This window comes from Gadus morhua, chromosome 11, assembly GCF_902167405.1.
Source record: "Gadus morhua chromosome 11, gadMor3.0, whole genome shotgun sequence".
In the NCBI taxonomy this organism is placed as follows: domain Eukaryota; kingdom Metazoa; phylum Chordata; class Actinopteri; order Gadiformes; family Gadidae; genus Gadus; species Gadus morhua.
Genome location: NC_044058.1, coordinates 29556392 through 29577951, shown reverse-complemented (window position 1 = coordinate 29577951; position 21560 = coordinate 29556392). Strand labels below are relative to the sequence as shown.

Genomic DNA, 21560 nt, shown 5'->3' with positions numbered 1-21560 from the left:
CAGGGCCCCCCATTCCAGCGCGGCTCCTCCCTGTACCGCAGCGCCCAGGGCCCCCCCCCGGAGGACTGGAGGCCCCAGCTCCTGAAGTCCTGCTCCGTGGCCCCCGGCTGGCAGCCCTGGACCCCGCTGCCCAAGCGAGGGGCCCCCGCCCTGGACCCCGACGAGGGGCCGGGCCCCTTCGGCACCCTGACGGTCGGGCCCTCCCTCTCCTCCTCCTCCAACTCCTCCTCCTCCTCCTCCTCCAACTCCCTCTCCGCCGCCCCGCCCCCCCCCGGCCCGGCCGACGCCCCCCCGGCCCCGCCCGAGGGGGGGGTCCTCTCCCGGGCGTGGTCCAGCGGGCGGCGCCGCCACCGCTCCCAGCCCTCCGCCGGCCGCGCCTTCCCCTTCAGCCTGGACGAGGACGGCATCCGCACCACCGACGTCTAGACACGACGTCTGCCCCGCGCGGCAGGACTGTCTGCCCCGCGGAGGGTCTATCTGCCCCCGAGCGTGACTATCTGCCCCCGAGCGTGACTATCTAGCTGCCCCACGCTACAGGACTATCTGCCCCAGGGCGTGACTATCTGCCCCAGGGCGTGCGGACTGCAGGACCCTCGCACTTTTGCTGTTAATAATATCTTTGTGTTTTTGCGTGGATGAATGTGGCTTCTTCTTCTCTTTTCCTTTTAAGAATACGCCCCGATGTAGCGCTGACACTGTGACGTCAGCCTTAGTACCAGCCCCACTGTGGCCCCCTGCTGGGGCCAGGGGCCAACTGCATGTCTTTTCTTCTCTTTTCTGGGGAGTTTTGTGAGAGGAAATATCAAGGAGATGTACGACGGAACTTTCCTCTTTCGTTTGCAGGACTGTGAAAGGGTGAGATGTTGTCTGTTTCTACACACCTTCGAGGGATACTTGAATGACATTGATCATGATTAAGAAGGTTTGCCATAAGAGATTTACATAGAATTGTAATTCCCTAGTTTTGGTGTGTGTGTGTGTGTGTGTGTGTGTGTGTGTGTGTGTGTGTGTGTGTGTGTGTGTGTGTGTGTGTGTGTGTGTGTGTGTGTGTGTGTGTGTGTGTGTGTGTGTGCACCCCTTTTTTTTACCTTAACTGAGGTGAGGCGATGCTATTAGAAACTAAAGCCTCACCAGGTTACTGATTTGTTAGAGAATTGGAGCATCAAACAGGTCCCGGATCAGTCCTTAAGGTACGGTACGGTCTGAGCCTAAAGCTGATTGGTTAGAGAATTGGAGCATCAAACAGGTCCCGGATCAGTCCTTAAGGTACGGCCTGAGCCTAAAAGACTCGTCTGCCTCTGCGTGGTTCTCTACCCCCACGTTGCACGAGAGCTCGTTCTGCACGTGAGATGTTTTGGTTTGCCTGGTTGTCATGGAGACCGGTGTGACGTCACTGACCACGGACGCTCCGAGCTTCTAAACCACCGCAGCAGAATTTATTGGTACTTTTATTTGTATTTTTGTATCAGCACCCGATAATGTCGGAGAAAAGACCAAGGAATTATAATCAGGGACGAACAATGAAAAGCATTCATAAAAACACATTTAGAGAGGAGAGGGAGAGGGTGTAGGCCTACTACACTCTCATCAGAGTAGTAGAGTATCATTATAAAGTCTCAACAGAATAGTAAAGTCTCTTCAGAGTAGGCGACTACAGTCTCATCGGAGTACCACTAGTACTTCAGTGTTAGAGGGCTTCACCACGTTGGATGTTTAAATATAGCTGGATATATGAAGTATCCACACCGAGAGGCAGCCTCCAACCCGTGGTTCTGCCTCAGAGAGACGTCTCTCATGGTAAACGTTGCGGTTCAGCACTTCCCCGCTGCGTCATTCTTTCGTTTTTAAAGTAGGCCTACATCAGCGTTCTGCAATCTTAAAACTCTGAACGGTACGCCTTACATTTTAAAACTTAAATGTTGTGTCATGTTACATGTTTTGATTTTTTTTTAAAAGGGCACTCACAATACCGTGAGTATTAAATTGTACTTTTAAGTCGTGTTTTTGACTTTTGCTTCTTGCGAGAGGTTTTAAATGAATGGCATGAGTTATTTTCATGAAACGTCTTGTTTAAACAGAAGAATCATGACATCTAGTGGCAGAATGTCATTACGTTCATAATTAGCACAACTTTATTTTGAACCCCCCCCAAAAGTATATAATTTTCGGAGCTTCCATGTTGTACTAAATGTACTCATTCGTGTGTGTGTGTGTGTGTGTGTGTGTGTGTGTGTGTGTGTGTGTGTGTGTGTGTGTGTGTGTGTGTGTGTGTGTGTGTGTGTGTGTGTGTGTGTGTGTGTGTGTGTGTGTGTGTGTGTGTGTGTACCTCCCACCTCCCACCCCACAACACACCCGTTGGGGATGCGTTAAAGCGAGGTCTTTCACACGTACAACGTAAATGTCCACCAAAGCGCCTTAAAGTGCGCCGTGACCTCTCCCCGCTCCGCGGGTCCGTGTGGCTGAGGCCTGGCTGGAGCTAAAGGTCTCGGCGGGGGAGGGGTGCTGGGGGCCCGGGGCCACAGGTCTGAAAGGTCAGGCTGCGTGCCGAAGATGTGTTTTCGTACTGTTCTGTGTTTCTGATTAATAACGAGGCGAGGAGACCACGCACACACTCGTGCACGGAGCAATCGGGTAAATCACGGTAAAGAAAACAATGTAAATCTGGTTCCAATTCAAGAGAATTCCTATGCATTGTGGGGAATTAACCAAAAAAATCGGTAGGCTTCATTCCATCAGACCTGCACGATCTCCTAGGCTTAACAGTTGAATCTATTATTATATGTTCATGTTTTTTGAGATAAGGGCGCCAATTGCAGAAGGCCTTTTCCAGTTTTGGGCTTCTCTCTTCCCTTTAGAAACAGTTTAACTTAAAGCTGCGTGCTGTGGACCTAAAGGTCGCGTATGAAGAACCGCTCAGAGTGATGCCTGAGTGACGCGGTCCTCTCAGGGCTCCTAAATGTTAATATTCCCACATGAACGCTTCTCTGTTGTGCTGGCCTGCCCCTTGGCCTCAAAGGTTAGAGAAAAGTAGGCTAGGCAACACTTATGAAGTGTGCCTGTGGACTCAGTGACTTTAGTTCTGTCTCTCTCCACTCCGCGGCTGGCTCACCAAAGAACTGCTCTCCTTAATTGGGGTCTTGGCGCGCTAATTACATTATTATTGGATTGATTTCATTTGTAGACCAGTGCTTGCTGAAACGTGCCACGAGGGGGCACTGCGGTACACGATACGAGATCCAGCCGAGCGCCCGAGTCTCGTTGTCAACTTTATCTCTTTAATTTTTATCGGATTAGTGAGGATAAAGAAAAATTCTCGTGCTCACAGATGCATGAGCTCCCCCCTCCCCTCCCCAATCGCTGATATCTCGATAAAGTAACGCGTAAAAGGACCGCAGCCGAAACGCCGAGGTCTCCAACCACGTTCGGAGAACAGATCAGTTTAAAGAGCCGTGGCTCAGAGTTCCAAATCCCGATTTAACAAAGAACAAAGTGTGGCCCGATTTAAACACGCGTAATATGAAGTCATCATAATGTGGAGCAGCTTTTCCTTCATCTGCAGATGGAGGGCCTGGTATCTGGACTCCTGCCAGACACACACACACACACACACACACACACACACACACACACACACACACACACACACACACACACACACACACACACACACACACACACACACACGAGGTCCAACATCAGACCACGTTACACTGATGAAGAGGAGGAGGAGGAGGAGGGGGTGGCTGGAATGTATTTTGCCCTGTGTGATGTGATTGTTTGCAGAGAAATGGGTTGACCTTGCCCTCTACTGCCACACACACACACACACACACACACACACACACACACACACACACACACACACACACACACACACACACACACATTAAGACACAAACACACCCCCACATGTACGCACCCACACGCACTCATACACGCATATAAACACAAACCCATACACACAAATTCAAACACACACACATACAAATACACACACACACACACACATATATAAAGAAACACATGCACACACACATACACAAATGGGAGCACACACACGCACACAAACACACATGTGAGTGCACATACACTTGCACCCAATCACACACATACATATACAGACGGACACACACACGTGCACACAAACATGCACACAAACACGCACACATGTGCACAGCGGCGTGGCTCCCCTGGTGGTGCTGCTGGGGGAGGCGGTGTCGGGCGGGGGGGCGGTGTAGGGCGGGGGGGCGGTGTAGGGCGTGGAGGTGTGTGGGAGGCCTGCTGAGTGCACCAGGTCTGCGAGGCCTTCACCACTTCCTGCAGACGGAGAACAGAGGGGCCAGTCAGCTACAGGCAGGATGGGTCCTGTAACGAGCAGGCCTGCAGCCCCCCCCCCCCTACAGCTCCACCCACCCCCACCTCCCTCCACCATCCAGTCTTTACCCATCATGCACCTCTCCAGTCCTCCACCTCTCTAGTCCTCCACCTCTCTAGTCCTCCACCTCTCTAGTCCTCCACCTCTCCTCCACCTCTCTAGTCCTCCACCTCTCCAGTCCTCCACCTCTCTAGTCCTCCACCTCTCCTCCACCTCTCTAGTCCTCCACCTCTCTAGTCCTCCACCTCTCTAGTCCTCCACCTCTCTAGTCCTCCACCTCTCCTCCACCTCTCTAGTCCTCCACCTCTCTAGTCCTCCACCTCTCTAGTCCTCCACCTCTCCTCCACCTCTCTAGTCCTCCACCTCTCTAGTCCTCCACCTCTACCCTTTACGTCTCCACTCTCGACTTCTCCACCCTCAAGTTCTCCATCTCTCCAGTCCTCCACCCGTCCAGCTCAGGTACCATTTAACCCCTCTCCCTTCCTCTCCCCCCCCCTCTCCCCCTCCCCCTCCTCTCCCCCTCCCCTCCTCTCCCCCTCCTCCCCCCCCTCCTCTCCCCCTCCCCTCCCCCTCTGGGGCGTTGCAGCTTTCCACCACAAAAGTTGAGTCCGTAAAGTCGAAATGTCGGAGAATAGGAGTGTATCTTACACACGGCCTGATGATTCAGCCTTTGATATTATGATGAAAGCATAAGGAATATTCAATGATTCAAATATGTTCTTTAACTACAGTGAGATGCTGTACTGTGCATCCAATGGACCTATTGCTATAGCATTAACATATGTCCAATATTAATGTTTACAGTTTGTGTATAACGAGGCCGAGATCAGCTTTACTGTCACTGTGGTCTAAACTCTAACCTGCTGAAATCTGAATAATCCAACGCAAATACCCATAATACAAACATTGAGTTTAGATGTAAGAGAGTTTTTTTCCTACAAAAATAAATAATTTAGATATGAACGTAGAAAAGAAAGCAACGATTTTTTTCTCAGAGACACGTGAGCAGGTTAAAGTATTTTTATGTCTAAGCAGACGTCCAGAATTTGACGCTTTTGAAGCAGAGTGTGTTTACGTCCAGATTCACAATCTCTACCTTCTCACCTCCGATCTTATCTGCTGAGATCTAGAACCTGATCTGAATCTTTGGGTCCATGTGGTTTTAGAACATTAACAGTATCATCAGGGTCATTAGTTAACTTCTGCTAGGAGGTATTTAGTTAATCTGCTGGAAACCTGATGATGAATTAAATAAATATAGAATCTGTCTTTGGACTCTTTGATTGTACAGCAATATAAATGTATCTTTCAGACCTAAGTCCTAAAACCTATGTTACTTTAAGATTTATCAATGAAGAATGAATGATGTAGCCTACTCAGAAAATATATGTAAACCAAAATAGGGCCTAAAGTTTTTCGTCTCCTTGACAAAAACTTTTAATCGTTTAGTCGAAAATGTCGAAATGTCGGCGTGTTGGAGACCCGAAGGATGATCCAGTGATCCACCGCGATAGAATACATTACCTCTATTGGACGGTCGTTTATTTTGATAGTTTAAAATAATATCGCCACTATTCATTTTAAGAATTTCAAAATATATTTGTATAATCTTAATATAAATAGTTTCAAGGTTTCAGTAGGCCCAATTAGGGCTATGTTTAGGCTGCTATTTCATCATTTATTTTAATACGGATACGATGTATTTTTGGCGATGAAGAAATTTATTTTTTAACCTTTTGATTAATAAGATGATTATCAGAGCAGAGACGTGTTTTGGTTGAAGTTTAAAATCCGTTTGATCCTCGTGGATTTATTCACTTCACATCTGATTTTAGTGAATAACTCCAGAGGCCTGCCAGTTTCACTGATAACTGATTTCTGGACAGTGAATACTTGTGAGAATGTGCAATTGATTCATATCTACGTTTTGACCTAAACTGTGTGTAGGATAGCCTATTGAATGTTGGCGTCGAAATCTGCATACCTTTGGTGGCGCTCAGTTCCACACTCCTGTGAACAATGCCATTTTGAGGTCTCCCTCTCTCTCTCTCGCTCTCTCGCTCCCTCGCCCTCGCTCTCTGCCAATCCAATCTCTAATCCATTCTCCATTAAACGGCATCACGGCCGCTCCGCGGGTCGAACCCTCAGCGTATCAGAGACCTCAGGTCCGCCTGAGATCGGACACTTGACGCTTGGAGGTCTGATCGGATCCCGGTTAAAAAAACTGGTTAAAACAGGTAAGTCCTTTGGTTCCTAATATTTTGGGGTGTTTGCTGAAGAACAACCCGACAGCGCCAAGACCCGACTGGCTTTTACGCGCAGGAATTAGCAAGACAAAATGTAATTATCAATGGATGTTAAATATAGTATCATTTCATATTATTCGAGTTGTCAAAAGCTATTATTATCAATTAATAATCCGAGATTATTTTTAATGATCTTGATGCAGATTTAGACGTTGGTCTGAATCGTGCTCTTGTGACTGAAGGCTGCGCTGGTTTAATGCCCTGGTTCAATTCACTGGTTCACTGCACTGGTTTAATGCACTGGTTTAATGCACTGGTTTAATGCGCTGGTTTAATGCACTGGTTTACTGGTTAACCGAAAGCCGAACTAGGAGACGGATACTCGGCGGTACCGGAGAGATCCGAGCTCTACCGGGCGACGTGTGTTTACCTCCTCGTGACCCCTCAACTCTCACCCCCGGCTGACTGCGCGCGGCCATCGGTCTCCGTCTGAGGGGAGAGAACCAGTTCAGATAAAAAAATATATATGAAGAACTTAGAACTTTACCAATATTTTAATCACGTAAACGTAGAATTGCATCCAACCGTGTGTGTTTGTTTGTGTGCGTGTGTGTGTGAGTGTGTGTGTCTGCTGCGTGCGCTCGCACCTGTTTGTGATTGGTCAGCATCACAATTTTTATTGGTGTAAGATACTATAGTGCAGGGTAGGGCCAATCAGAAACGGGAGAGAAGAAAGGGAAGTGTGTGTGTGTGTGTGTGTGTGTGTGTGTGTGTGTGTGTGTGTGTGTGTGTGTGTGTGTGTGTGTGTGCGTGCGTGCGTGCGTGCGTGCGTGCGTGCGTGCGTGTGTGTGTGTGTGTGTGTGTGTGTGTGTGCGCGCGCATGTGAGAGAGATATGGCATCGCGGCTCTGGGTTCGCGATCTTGAGGAGTCCGACTGAAGTGAGGAGAGAGGCCGGACTGGAGCGACAGGACGGGAGAGACAGGTCGACGGACAGACAGGTCGCTCGGTTGAGGATAAACATCAACACACAGCAGACTGGAGCGACGCGCGACGCGCAGGGAGACCGAACCAGACGCGCAGGAAGACCGGACCAGACGCGCAGGGAGACCGGACCAGACGCGGAGGGAGACCGGGGCGACGCATAGGGAGACCCAGCCAGACGCGTCTCTCGCCGGAGACCTGGACCGGGTTCTGAGGAGACTTTGAACCTGCCTACGGACGTTCAGCGGTCCTAAGAGCGATTATTTTTTCAGTAGATATTGGGAACAGAGAGCGGCTGAATCTTGGATCTTTACGGAGAATTTTTCGTTCCGGTTCGGACGGAACATCGGGAGGATGCGCGGGCTTTTTCTGGGAGAATAGAGCGGCTTATTTGGGGTAAAAAAAGTCTCTAATATCTCCATAAAACACAGTTCTAGTGGAGGATAAATAACATCGACCAGGGACAGACTGGTGGTTAACTCCAGTCTGAGACTTTAGGTTGATTTCAAACGGACTCATGGCGCCATTAAGCTGAGGTCTAAAGGATCTGTTGACGTCCTCGATCCTCTTCTCATCATACTGCTGATCTCATCCTCTTAGTTTCGAAATCATAATTTCCTTAAATTAATATAATTCGTTTAATTTAATTCACAGCAAATAGAAAAATACCCTTTGCTTTATATTAAATATATAAAATTAAATTATATGGCCTCCAATAAAAGTTAATAAAGAACAAGGCTGAGGCTAAACTCTCTTATTAAACTTCTTCGTTATTAAATGATTCGTTGTGATGGTGGAGGTTGTGGAGGTGAGGGTCCTGAGGGCCGCGCGGCGCCGCCAGTCTGGCTGCCGGAGAAGCGCCTCCGCAGGCTGAACAAAGACGAGCACCACGGTGCTCTCCTTTCAGCCATAACTCTCTCATTTGATTTAATAACGTCGATAATTATCGTCGTTTTTCTGTATGACGAAAGGCCTGTTTGTACATTAGATGACCAAGGGCTGTTCAACAATGGCAGCATTATTCTATCATTATAATATATAGGCTATCATTTAGTTACTGCTGAACTTTAAACATGAAAGTCTGAACTAATTTCAGTATCAAGTCTCGATAAATGTACTAAGTGTGTGTGTGTGTGTGTGTGTGTGTGTGTGTGTGTGTGTGTGTGTGTGTGTGTGTGTGTGTGTGTGTGTGTGTGTGTGTGTGTGTGTGTGTGCGTGTGCGTGCGTGCGTGCGTGTGCGTGTGTACAGTAACATGGCTAACGGAGGAGATGCGTTCGGCCTCCCCGATCGTCCGGACTCGGACCCGGATTCCCCAAAAGACAACAAAAACGAGAATCCTCCAATCAGGAGCCGGCCCGCCTCACCTCAGAGCACGTGCAACCAGGTAACGCTATTACGTCGCCACCGTCAGGTTAATGCAGTTTTATCTCACCTTATAACTGTTTAATTACAGATTTATTATGGCGTGGATCTGCAGGGTTAATACATATTAACATAGAATATAAATACTTTTTTTTTTGATGGACGAAGCATTAACCTTCGAATAGAAAGTTAGTAGTTTGAACATAATCCCACATGGAGAACAAGTCATTAATTAGAAAGAATGTTTTGGATATAAAATATAAAATAAACGAAAAGAAACACAAAAACAAGCAGGTCTTTGTGTGTCTAATGGAACAAATCCTTAAGAGTTCATTAGCCTTTATTTGGATCTCTATTTATCTGGATCTCTATTTATCTGGATCTCTATTTATCTGGATCTCAATTTATTTGGTCTCTATTTATCTGGATCGCTTTTTATCTGGTCTCTATTGATTTGGATCTATTTATCTGGATATTTTTACCTGGATCTCTGTTTATCTGAATACATATTTATTTATTGGTACTTATTTGTGTGCAGGGGATAGGCAGGGTCAAACTGTATATTTATCTGAGTGTATATTTATCTGTATGTATTCATCTAATTCTCTTTGGGTGAAGGGGATGGAGGGGGTGAAGGTGTTTCTCCATGAAGCTGAGCTCTGGTCGAAGTTCGACGAGGTGGGGACGGAGATGATCATCACGAAGGCCGGGAGGTGAGACATAGTGAGACCGAGGCTTTAGAGGCCTTAACACTCATCTCTAAGACACCTCAAATCACCAACGTATCTATATTGGGCCTGTATCCGCATTACGGTCCATACATTATGTTATAGTATTATTCTTATATTTGATAAGTAGTTTATCGTTCCACCCTGGATCCCTTCTCTCTCTCGGTGTTTCTAACGGATCGCTGCCCATTCCAGGAGGATGTTCCCGGGCTACAAGGTGAAGGTAACGGGTCTGAACCCCAAGACAAAGTACATCTTGCTGATGGACGTGGTGCCCGCCGACGACCACCGCTACAAGTTCGCGGACAACAAGTGGTGCGTACGGATACTGCGCATGTATGTCTGGTGCTCAGGGAAATTCATCGTGATAATAATATAATTTATAATAATGATCATGATAATAATCCTAATTATCAATGCTTCTGTGCATGTCTGGGGCTCAGCGCAATTCATCGTGATAATAATAATAATATATTATATTTAATTATAATATAATATAATAATATATTATATTATAGATATATTAATATAATTATCGCTTTTAAGCGAGCATGGCGTCGTACGTAAAGGTATGGATTCCGAGGTGAAGTGAGGCATGCGGAGACATTTAAAACGTGTTTCGAGTTTAAAAGAACACATTAAAGATTAACGGGGCCCGTTTCCTACTCATGTCCTCATCCATGTTTAATCAAACCCCGGGCCTCCTCGGTCTAGACCCGCTATCACTGCGACGTATCATCCATCACCTTCTGTATCCAACACGGAGATACGAGGACAACAGGGCGCTCGGCGGCGCGCTCAGCGGGCGGTCCTCCTCAGATAGCACCGGGAGTCGTGCACGTCCCCAGAGCAGCGTGAGCTGTGCGCGTCCCCATAGAGCACCGGAGCTGTGCGCGTCCCCATAGAGCACCGGGAGCTGTGCGCGTCCCCAGAGAACCGGTTGCGCGTCCACGTCCACGCGGTGCCCGTAGCAGCACGAGGAAGAGTCTGACGGGGACGGGGTCATCGGGCGGACATGGAACGCGGACCCCTGCCGCTTCCGGGATTAGGGAATCTCTAAACACGATAAACTAAAGCGTGACGTCCCCTCTCTGGTTCTATCGGTGGCCTTATTTCTAACAGCTCAGTGTCGTCATGACCTCCACATCAGAGCGTGTTCCGGTGCCGGTCCGTCGGTGTTTGTCGTAGTGTTGTTTTGCACAAACGGCCCCAATGCGATTTGCCTCCGGTCGACGCGCCTTCACACACCACGGGCCTGCGCCTTCACGCACCGCGGGCTCGCGCCTTCACACTCCCCGACAAACTGTTAAACCCCGGGGCCTCTTCCACCATCAGGTCTCTCTGGCTCCAGGTTTAAATATTTTAAAGGACACGTCGACGGAGCGGAGGCCCAGATGTTTTACCAGAAAGACGACATGGAAACTCTATGTAGTCTTACGGACTACATGTAGACCACATAGACAGTCAGGAACCCGTTGATCTGTCGGACTACATGTAGACCACATAATAACCCGTTGATCTGTCGGACTAGGCTATATATAGTCCGACAAATCAACGGGTTATTTATGTGATCTATATATAGACCACAGATATAAACACCACATAGACCAAGGTTCCCGTTGATCTGTCGGACTACATGTAGACCACCTAGACACTGGAACCCGTCTGACAGCCCGCACAATCCCGACCGGCCGCTGTTATGTCTCGGGTCCTTCGTCCGTGACACTGACGAGTGTTTGTATGTTGGGGGTCTTAAGGTTCGTGACCCTGACCTGAGTTGTGTCTCCTAAGGTCGGTGACGGGGAAGGCCGAGCCGGCCATGCCCGGGCGGCTGTACGTCCACCCGGACTCGCCCGCCACGGGGGTGCACTGGAGCCGCCAGCTCGTCTCCTTCCAGAAGCTCAAGCTGACCAACAACCATCTGGACCCCTTCGGACACGTGCGTGGGTTCTGATTATTAACCATGGAAACGCAATATCCAGACCCACATGGCAATTAAGATACGATTATTTTAAGTTCTCATTGGGCTTCTGTTTTATTATGAATGTTTTTACGCATTAATGAGGTAATTCATGAGATATTTAATGCATTTATGAACAGGCAGACCTATAAAATCGTAAGACTCGGTGGAATAAACTAAATCTTTAACTTTATCAATCCTGTAAATTATTAGAACGAACCACGCATTTTATTAAGAATAATCCGAGGTGAAGTGAATGCATTTAATTCAGAAATGATTAAAGTGCAAAACAAACTGACTTCTCCTCACAGGATAAAACTAACATTTACATTTAGGGCATTGTTTTATCCAAAGCGACTGACATAAATATGTTTTTTACTTTGCTTCTGTACTGTTAACATTTCTCATTAAATTCATATGTAGTAGCCTAGGCTAAGGGAAAATGTAAAAATAGGCCCAAAGTTGAGCCGCTTATTGTGAGTCGGTTTAGCTTTGTTTACGGCAAATTGCTTAAGACCTAATGTGGCTTTATTGTGAGAACTTTGACTCAGGTTTTAACGGCAAATACTAGTTATGGTTTATGCTGTGGCACAATGGTAATTATTATTTGGCTTTATTAAATATAAAGGATCAAATAACCCATGACCCATAATGAAGGGTTACGTTCAGGGGGAGGACTCATCGTTTCCTCTTAGATCCCTGGAGATGGTTTGTGTTTGAACTAAAGTCCCGAGAGGACGAGAAGTGATCCGGAGTCACATCTGAATCAGCGGCAGTACGGGTTTGAGACGTTGGTTCTCTCTCCAGATCATTCTGAACTCGATGCATAAGTACCAGCCGCGGCTGCACGTGGTGAAGGCAGACGAGAACAACGGCTTCGGCTCCAAGAACACAGCGTTCTGCACGCGCTCCTTCCCTGAAACGGCCTTCATCGCCGTGACGTCATACCAGAACCACAAGGTAACACACGCACGCATGCGTGCACGCGCACATACACTGACTTGTTGAACTAGGACTAGCCAACTTTGCTGTGGGTGTGAAACTGGTCTCAGTCTGGTGATGATATTGGCCTGCATCTTAATGCGTCTTCCAGGATTCATATGAAATCGTGCGGTTTCTCTCATTGTCTCTCACATATTCACACACACACACACACACACACACACACACACACACACACACACACACACACACACACACACACACACACACACACACACACACACACACACACACACACACACTAACTTCCGGTTTTCGTGTTTATATTGACTGATGATGTCGTAGCCAAAAAATGTTTTTGCATCAATCACTGTTTATATATTTGTAAATAATGCCTGAAAAGAAATGTTCTTAATGACTAGTGTGTGTGTGTGTGTGTGTGTGTGTGTGTGTGTGTGTGTGTGTGTGTGTGTGTGTGTGTGTGTGTGTGTGTGTGTATGTGTGTGTGTGTGTGTGTGTGCGTGTGTGTGTGCGCGTGTGTGTAAATATGCTAGGGATATGTTATTTATCCAATTATTACCTAATTAGCGTTTAATAACATATTTTAAACGTGGCAAGAGCTCTGATTACGTTTAGGAATTGTTGAATGATATCTTAAATGCTCGGTTCTGACTCTGAGGATTTTGATTATTATTATTATTATTGACGTTATTCATCTGAGATTATTATTATTATGAATTGATCTGGTCCAAGCAGTAGTCACTGAGGCCTTTCAGAGGAACAGTGTTGTTGATACCAGGTTCGATGAGGCCCCAGTAAGAGGGGTTTACCCGTGACCCCGGTGTGGTCTGTGGTCCACGTCCCGCTACGCTACGCGGGACGTGGACTGGGAGGGACCTGGAGTCCTGACCCAGATTGAACATGCCAGCAGCAGCACGTTCTGCTGCATCGCTGGGAGAAGGTTGAAGATCTCACATCAAAGCGTGAGGAGCACTCAAAGCTTTGGCCTGCGGTCCTGAGTCATGGAGGCTGTTGGGGTAAACAGTTTATGCTGCATCAGCTGCTGAGGACACGGCCGCTCGGGGGAATGCAGAGCTGAGGGGAACGTGTGTAGAGTCCAGACTCACAGGAGTAGCTCCAGTACCTCCTCACTGTGTGAGGGTCCAGACTCACAGCAGTAGCTCCAGTGTCTCATCACTGTGTGAGGGTCCAGACTCCAGTACCTCCTCCCAGCTCCTCTGAGCCGTGGGTCTGTCTGTCCCTCATTTCCCCTCCTGTCCGCTGGCTGGTGACATGTGTGTTCCTCTCTCCGCTCAGATCACGCAGCTGAAGATCGAGAACAACCCGTTTGCGAAGGGCTTCAGAGGCAGCGACGACATGGAGCTTCACCGCATGGCCAAGCTGCAGGGGTAAGCCCCGCCCCCTCGGCCCATGACGAGCTCGTTAGAAACACACCTCTGTTTCTTTATTTGGTTCTGTCGTTCTTTCTTGCTTGTGTTTTTTTGTGTTTTCTGTTTTCTCTCTCTCTTTCTCTCTCTCTCTCTCTCTCTCTCTCTCTCTCTCTCTCTCTCTCTCTCTCTCTCTCTCCCTCCCTCTCTCGCCCCTGAGCCCCAGTGTTATGATGGGGTGCGTATGCTCTGGGACCACATGTTCTCCAGAGCTGTAGTAGGGTCTTTGTCCCCTGAAGGTGGACGTGTGGTTAAGGTGTTCCCCTTCCTGATCACATCATGTGACGCCCTGTCTTGTCACATGACAGGACAGACCTACTGCTGGGATCAATGAATCATTAAGGATTCATGTCCACCCATGTCTGACAGCAGACTGTTAAGGAGTACAGAAGGAAACATGGACAGACTGACAGACTTATGATGTGAGAAGGAGGGAGTGAACAAAGAGGGAGGAACGAGATGCAGCTTCTGTCAACATGCTGGGGTGTTGAAGGGGGGAGGAGGAGGGGGGGAGAGGGGGGAGGAAAGGAGAGGAGAGGAGAGGAGAGAAGAGGACAGTTGAGGACAGAGAGGAGAGGAGTGAGGAGGGGAGAGGAGAGTAGTGGAGGGAGGAGAGGGGGAGAGAGACCAGAGGAGGATGTCGAGGAGAGGAGTGAGGAGGGGAGAGAGGAGGGGACATAGGAGTTTAGAGGAGGGAGGAGAGAGAGAGAGAAGAGAGAGGAGACTCTATCTGAAGTGACATATGGCCACATGTTTATTTTTAGAGCAACAAACTATCTCACAGACAGTGTGTGTGTGTGTGTACTGTGTGTGTGTGTTTGTATGTGTGCGTAGTTTTTTTGGTTTGTCCTTGTGTATGTGTATGTGTTGGAGTGTGTGTGTGCATAGGATTATTATGTGTGTATGTATGTGTGTGTGTGTGTGTTGGGGGGGGTCTGTGAACGTGTGTCTGTGTGTTTGTGTGTGTGCGTGCGTGGAAAGGTTTTGGGGTCTGTGTGTGTGTGTGTGTTTGTGTGTGTGGGGGGGGGGGGGGGGTCTGTATGTCTCCAGCACGAGAGACACTGATGTGCCTTGCTGTACCCAGCATTCCACTGGGGTCATTCAGTGGGCAGAGAGAGAGAGAGAGAGAGAGAGAGAGAGAGAGAGAGAGAGAGAGAGAGAGAGAGAGAGAGAGAGAGAGAGAGAGAGAGAGAGAGAGAGAGAGAGAGACTAATAAGTAACTAACTTAAACTATTTCATACAGCACATTATACAAACACAACATCATCATCCGTCATCCTAAAGCCAACTAGAAGAACATTCAAAATTAAAACACTAATCCTGCTCCACCTCACAACTGCCTCCAACACCACCTGTTGCTAAACCGCCCCCCTCCTTCCTCTGAACAATCTGTAATCTATGATGACCCTTGACCTCATACCTGTGATCAAACACACTCTCCATCTCCATCAAGGGCCTTTCAAACAGCTCTCATAGACGACCATCATGCTGCCCCACCACACAATGAAAAATTGGACCTGTGTGGCTAGCTATATATTCCTAAAATGAATATTTTAGGAATGTTCTAGAAAAACTGAGAACAACGGAAACGACAAACATCAGACACACTGGGATTAAAAAATACTTTTAAATCCCCACTCATCGATCTAAGAGAGTGACAAAGAAACACACATTTTAATTATGTTACGTTATTAAAGGTTGTATCAGCGATTCTAGGCTGAAACATCAATGATGACATTCATCTGATCGTTCCTCACGATCCGCCAGCCGCCCGCCCAATAAGCAGGCCGTCAAGAAACGCGTCTCTGTAGGCGGCCTGTGCTCCGAGATCGGACACAAAAACAAATGGTACTACCAACCACTTCAAAACAAAATAAATAGTAATCCAACCAATCAGCGACCAGGGGTGGGTGTGGTGGGGTTTGCGCTGCGTTCATGATAGTTTTTACTGGATGCACGAAACACGGAAGGGAGGGGCGTGCGGGCTCTGTTTGTTTGGGACCGACAGAAGAGACGTCACCAACATCGCTGATGCAACCTTTAAATAACCATCGGTAGCTTCTCATCAGGTTCCACTGTTGACCACGGAACCTTTTTCAACAGAGTAACAATATTAAATGAATTAATATTAAATGAGTTAATATTAAATCTCGCCCCCACAGTAAAGACTACCCGGTGGTTCCCCGCACGGCAGCCCGGCCCCGGGTGTGTTCCAGCGGGAGCCCCTACCAGGGCGAGCCCCGGGCCCTCCAGGGGTCCCCGGGGGGCCCCCGCTCCCCGTACCCCTGTGAGGGCCGGCCCCGGGGCCCCCCAGCCCACTACGCTGCCCCCCAACACCTACAGCACGGCCAGCAGGCCTACCACGGCACCAAGAGGAAAGGTAGGCTCACGTCCTGGTTCAGCTGGTTCACCTCCTCCCACCTCCTCCGACCTCCTCCCACCTCCTCTCCCCTCCTCTCCTGGTTCATCGCCTCTTCTCACCTCCTGGTTAACCTGGTTCACCTCCTCTCACATTCTCTCACATCCTCTCGGTTCCTCTCGGTTCCTCTCGGTTCCTCTCACCTCCTCTCGGTTCCTCTCACCTCCTCCCGACTCCTCTCACCTCCTCCCAACTCCTCTCACCTCCTCTCACCTCCTCTAACCTCCTCCCACCTCCTCTCCTGGTTCACCTCCTCTCACCTCCTCCAAACCTCCTCTCCTGGTTCACCTCCACTCCTGGTTCACCTCCTCTTACCTCCTCTCACATCCTCTCACATCCTCTCACCTCCTCCCTCCTCCTCTCCTGGTTCACCTCCTCCCACCTCCTCCCACATCCTCTCACCTCCTCTCACCTCCTCTCACCTCCTCTCACCTCCTCTCCTGGTTCACCTCCTTCCACCTCCTCTCACCTCCTCTCACCTCCTCTCACCTCCACTCCTGGTTCACCTCCTCTTATCTCCTCTCACCTCCTCTCACCTCCTCTCACCTCCACTCCTGGTTCACCTCCTCTTATCTCCTCTCACCTCCTCTCACCTCCTCCCTCCTCCTCTCCTGGTTCACCTCCTCCCACCTCCTCTCACCTCCTCTCAGTTCCTCTCACCTCCTCTCACCTCCTCTCCTGGTTCACCTCCTCTCACCTCCTCTCACCTCCTCTCCTGGTTCACCTCCTCTTACCTCCTCTCACCTCCTCTCACCTCCTCTCCTGGTTCACCTGCTGCTACCTGTCGCTCCTTTTGGATGAACTTCTCCGATACTACTCTGTTACTGACTGACTGACTGACTGACTGACTGACTGACTGACTGACTGACTGACTGACTTAGTGACTTACTTCGTGACTTACTTAGTGACTGACTTACTAACTTACTTACTAACGCACTTACTAACTTACTTACTAACTTTCTTACAGACTAACTGACTTACTTATCACTTATTGAATTACTTACTGACTTACTGGCTTACTAACTTGCTTACTAACTTTCTTACTGACTTACTTATTGACTAACTTACTTACTAACTTATTTACTTTTGTACTGACTTACTGACTTATTTGCAAACTTTCTTAATGACTTGCTGACTGACTTGCTGACTCACTGACGTACTGACTGACTGACTTGCAGACTTACTTCCATTGGGTTTATCAAATACATCTCTGGTCACCTTCCATAGAGTTAAATAATTCAAGCCTGTTTATGTCTTGATGCTGTGATCAAAGCTCATACCTGAGAACTGGAGCCTTTTCAAACCGGATTCCTTCAGCCGCTCTGCGCTCCATCTAGAAGTTATTCTAAACCAGCCTGTCAGCTCCATCAGCTCTAAACCAGCCTGTCAGCTCCATCAGCTCTATCACCTTCTTCAGAGCTGCTCACGTTCAGATTCAATTCTCTGACTGATCTCGGCCTCACGTCTCAGTACACTGTGGATATTAATGTCTGCCAGAGGTAAATGTAAACACCTGAATGTATATCCTGTATGGTATTTAACACATCTCCGCTCAGCCATTGATATAATTATGTAATCAAACCATTCGTATGTTTAGTTGCTGTGAAAACGTTACCTAGACGTAGCTTTTGGTTTTGACTGCAGTCAGAGTTCCTCCGTCCAGACCAGCAGCAGAGCAGGAGCCGTCCCTCGTCCTCTAGTCCCTGTGGGGTTGAATCAGGGAACACAGGTCACCAGCTTAATGAACCCCCCCCCTCCGAATCTGAGGGAGGAGGGGGGGGCCGGAATGTGGGGGGGGGGGGGGGGGTTCCCAGGGAATGAACCCTGATTCCCTCTCGTCCCGTCTGCCTTCTCCACAGCAGCGGAGGACGGCTGCGCTCCGGACGACCGGCAGCACCTCTACAAGAAGCCCTACCCGGGGGGGTCCCCGGAGCCCTACTACCACCCCGCCTCCTACGCCCCGCCCCTCTCCGGCCACGCCCCCCCAGGCCCCTCCGACGCCCCCTACAGCGCCGACGTGGGCCAGCGGCAGGCCTGCATGTTCGCCAGCCCCGAGCCGCGGCTGGAGGACCTGGGCTGGGCCTACGCCTGCCCGCTGCCGCCCTCCATGACCCCCGCCCTCCACGACTACCCGCCCTACTCCCCCCACGGGCCCTACAGCTCCAGCCCCCAGGGCTCCCGGCTCAGCGGCGCGGCCCACCACGGGTCTCCGTCGCTGGGGGAGCCCCTGGCCCACGCGCCCTACCAGACCCAGGGCTCGGCGGGCCAGGACCCCCACAGCAGGAGGCTGACACCCCCCCCCCTCAGGGAGTACTCCCGCTTCCCCCCCTCCGCCCTGTCCCCCCCGCTCTACCACACGCTGGAGGCCCACGGCCCCCACGCCAGGGGGGCGGCGCCCGAGTGGAGCTCCGCCTCCTAAGCCGACCCAAGCCCGTGGATTTAGGGTGAGCGAGGACTCTGGGAACTCTGGGAACGTCTGGAAAACGTGTGAACCAATCCACGGACCCTACTGTGTGCTCTCCTGAAAGGCGTGTTGATGAAGCGTCTTTAGCGTGGTGGTGAACGTGTGTGTTGTGCAGTGTGTCGGCTCCTGGGGTGGCTGTCTCGTTTTGGTCTCTGGTCGGTCTCTCCGGTCGGTCTCTCTGGTCGGTCTCTCTGGACAGTCTCTCTGGTCGGTCTCTCCGGTCGGTCTCTCCGGTCGGTCTCTCTGGACAGTCTCTCTGGTTGGTCTCTCCGGTCGGTCTCTCCGGTCGGTCTCTCTGGACAGTCTCTCTGGTCGGTCTCTCCGGTCGGTCTCTCCGGTCGGTCTCTCCGGTCGGTATCTCTGGACGGTCTCTCTGGTCGGTCTCTCCGGTCGGTCTCTCCGGTCGGTCTCTCCGGTCGGTCTCTCTGGACGGTCTCTCTGGTCGGTCTCTCCGGTCGGTCTCTCCGGTCGGTCTCTCCGGTCGGTCTCTCCGGTCGGTCTCTCTGGTCGGTCTCTCTGGGATTTCCAGGACTTGAATAACTGAAAAGGAAGGAGAGCGAGAGCCCTGATATCAAGAACGATTTGAGAGGAGAGAATCTGCTCTTTAGGGAATCTGAAACTTTTCAATCCCGGCTCACAGAAGACATCTCGTCGTGTTTCGGACCGCGGGACTCGGGCGGTGGAAAACTCTGAGCTCCAAGACTCCCGCTGATTGAGCGCTCCTTTGGTTTAAGCGGGACCATCACCGTTTCCGGCTCGCTCAGCGTCTCCCGGTGTTCAGGGAACCCTCAAACACCTCGGAGCTCCGCTCTAGGGATCACCGGTCCCGGTCCGCTCCTCGCTCCCCGAGGGTTCTGCTCCTCGTCCCGCCCCTGCTGCTCTGCTGCTCTGTCCCAGGCGGTCCAGACGTCGGCGGGGAGAGTACCAGGCCGTCCGCTGCTCTGGCCGCGGTGACGGATGTCTGTCGGGCTCCTGCCAGACAGACCGTTACTCCTCCCGGCGGGAGTAATCTCAGCGTTCAGAGTTGAGCTGGAGGGAGGGGGGGGCCTTCGCCTCTTTTGGGTGCAGAAAAACACAGCTTCCTCCGTCTCAGTGGAGGGGGAGGAGGGCTCGGGTTGTGTACTGTGTGTGCGTGTGTGTGTGTGTGTGTGTGTGTGTGTGTGTGTGTGTGTGTGTGTGTGTGTGTGTGTGTGTGTGTGTGTGTGTGTGTGTGTGTTTGCTTGAATGTATTTCTGTGTGTGCGTGTGACTTTTTTCGGTGTGTGTTTGTGTGTTTCGGTTTGAGTGTGTGTTTGTGCGCGTGTGTGCGTCTGTTTCGGTGTGTGTGTGTGTGTGTGTGTAAGTGTGTGTGTGTGTCTGTTTCAGTGTGTGTGTGTGTGTGTGTCGTTGTGTGTTTGTGTGTGTGTGTGTGTGTCGTTGTGTGTTTGTGTGTGTGTGTGTGTGTGTGTGTCCATGAGATGTGTCAGATCAGCTCAAGACTGTTATGAGCTAATTCCCGCTAGGACAGGCCTCGGTCGCTCCAGGCTCAGAAGCAGCAGCAGATAAACAGTTAGCCTCGACCGTTAGCATCGACCGTTAGCTTCGACAGTTAGCTCAGACAGTTAGCTCAGACAGTTAGCTCAGACAGTTAGCTCAGACAGTTAGCTCAGACAGTTAGCTCAGACAGTTAGCTCAGACAGTTAGCTCAGACAGTTAGCTCAGACAGTTAGCTCAGACAGTTAGCTCAGACAGTTAGCTCAGACAGTTAGCTCAGACAGTTAGCTCAGACAGTTAGCTCAGACAGTTAGCTTGGACATGGCTGTGCGTGTGGAGCCAGTGAACCCTGTTTCTACGCCTCCCGCCTTGCCACAGAACTCAGCGTCATACAGCTGTCACCACTGCCCTTTCAGTCACCCCACACTGACCAATCACACGAGTCCTTTCACCAAAGCCGTCCAATCCGCACGGCCGTCGTGTTTATGCCCTTGTTACACCGGTCAGAGCAGAGACTAGTTTTCATGGATGGCTCGTTTTTTCTGATGAATCATTCTCAAATAATTTGAAGAATTATTCATGAGTCAAATGTTATCTTTTCATCCCAAAATATGAAGCAACGGAATTTTAAGAGCAAAATAAAAAGACCAAATATTTTATTTGTGACCAAAAGCCATGGAAAATCAGTTTTCTATCTGTGTGGTTTCATCTCAGCAGGAAGCTAATTCAGCTTAGCTGGGTGTGCTAAGTTACCGCTAAACGACCACATTTGATTACAAACAGTATAAACATAGTCAGGTTTGACTCGCCCGCATTCGTAAGGAATGTGCAGTTTAAAGTTTACTTTGTCGACAGTTTCGGTAAAATCTGAAGAGAACCTCCACGCAGACCTTCTCAAACAGTAGGGAGAGCTGGCGTCTAAAACCCTTTAACTGGTCCTCAGCTTCTGCTGAATCATCGGGTGGCAGTCACTTATCGTTAAGGCGGAGGACGGAATCATTCCTCACAGGTCACTGAGACGGATTTCACGAGTGACTGAATGACACAGCGTGGGGTGTGTGTGTGTGTGTGTGTGTGTGTGTGTGTGTGTGTGTGTGTGTGTGTGTGTGTGTGTGTGTGTGTGTGTGTGTGTGTGTGTGTGTGTGTGTGTGTGTGTGTGTG

The 21560-nt window shown here is 49.7% G+C and overlaps 2 protein-coding genes across 2 annotated transcripts; both read left to right on the top strand.

The window, feature by feature from the left end:
- Positions 1-2001, top strand: LOC115554283 (pleckstrin homology domain-containing family A member 2; the record flags this gene model as incomplete). Its single annotated transcript, XM_030370946.1, is given in 1 exon segment — positions 1-2001. A coding segment is annotated over 1 exon segment (426 nt), but the record flags the coding sequence as incomplete, so codon positions are not given.
- A 5523-nt stretch (positions 2002-7524) lies between these two features.
- Positions 7525-19141, top strand: tbx5b (T-box transcription factor 5b). The gene is made up of 9 exons (XM_030369465.1): positions 7525-7999; positions 8853-8988; positions 9585-9679; positions 9890-10009; positions 11486-11633; positions 12462-12614; positions 13914-14005; positions 16207-16424; positions 18323-19141. Exons 2-9 carry the CDS (start codon positions 8857-8859, stop codon positions 18880-18882), a joined length of 1518 nt encoding a protein of 505 aa, XP_030225325.1. The 5' UTR covers positions 7525-7999; positions 8853-8856; the 3' UTR covers positions 18883-19141.
- Positions 19142-21560: the final 2419 nt, after the last annotated feature.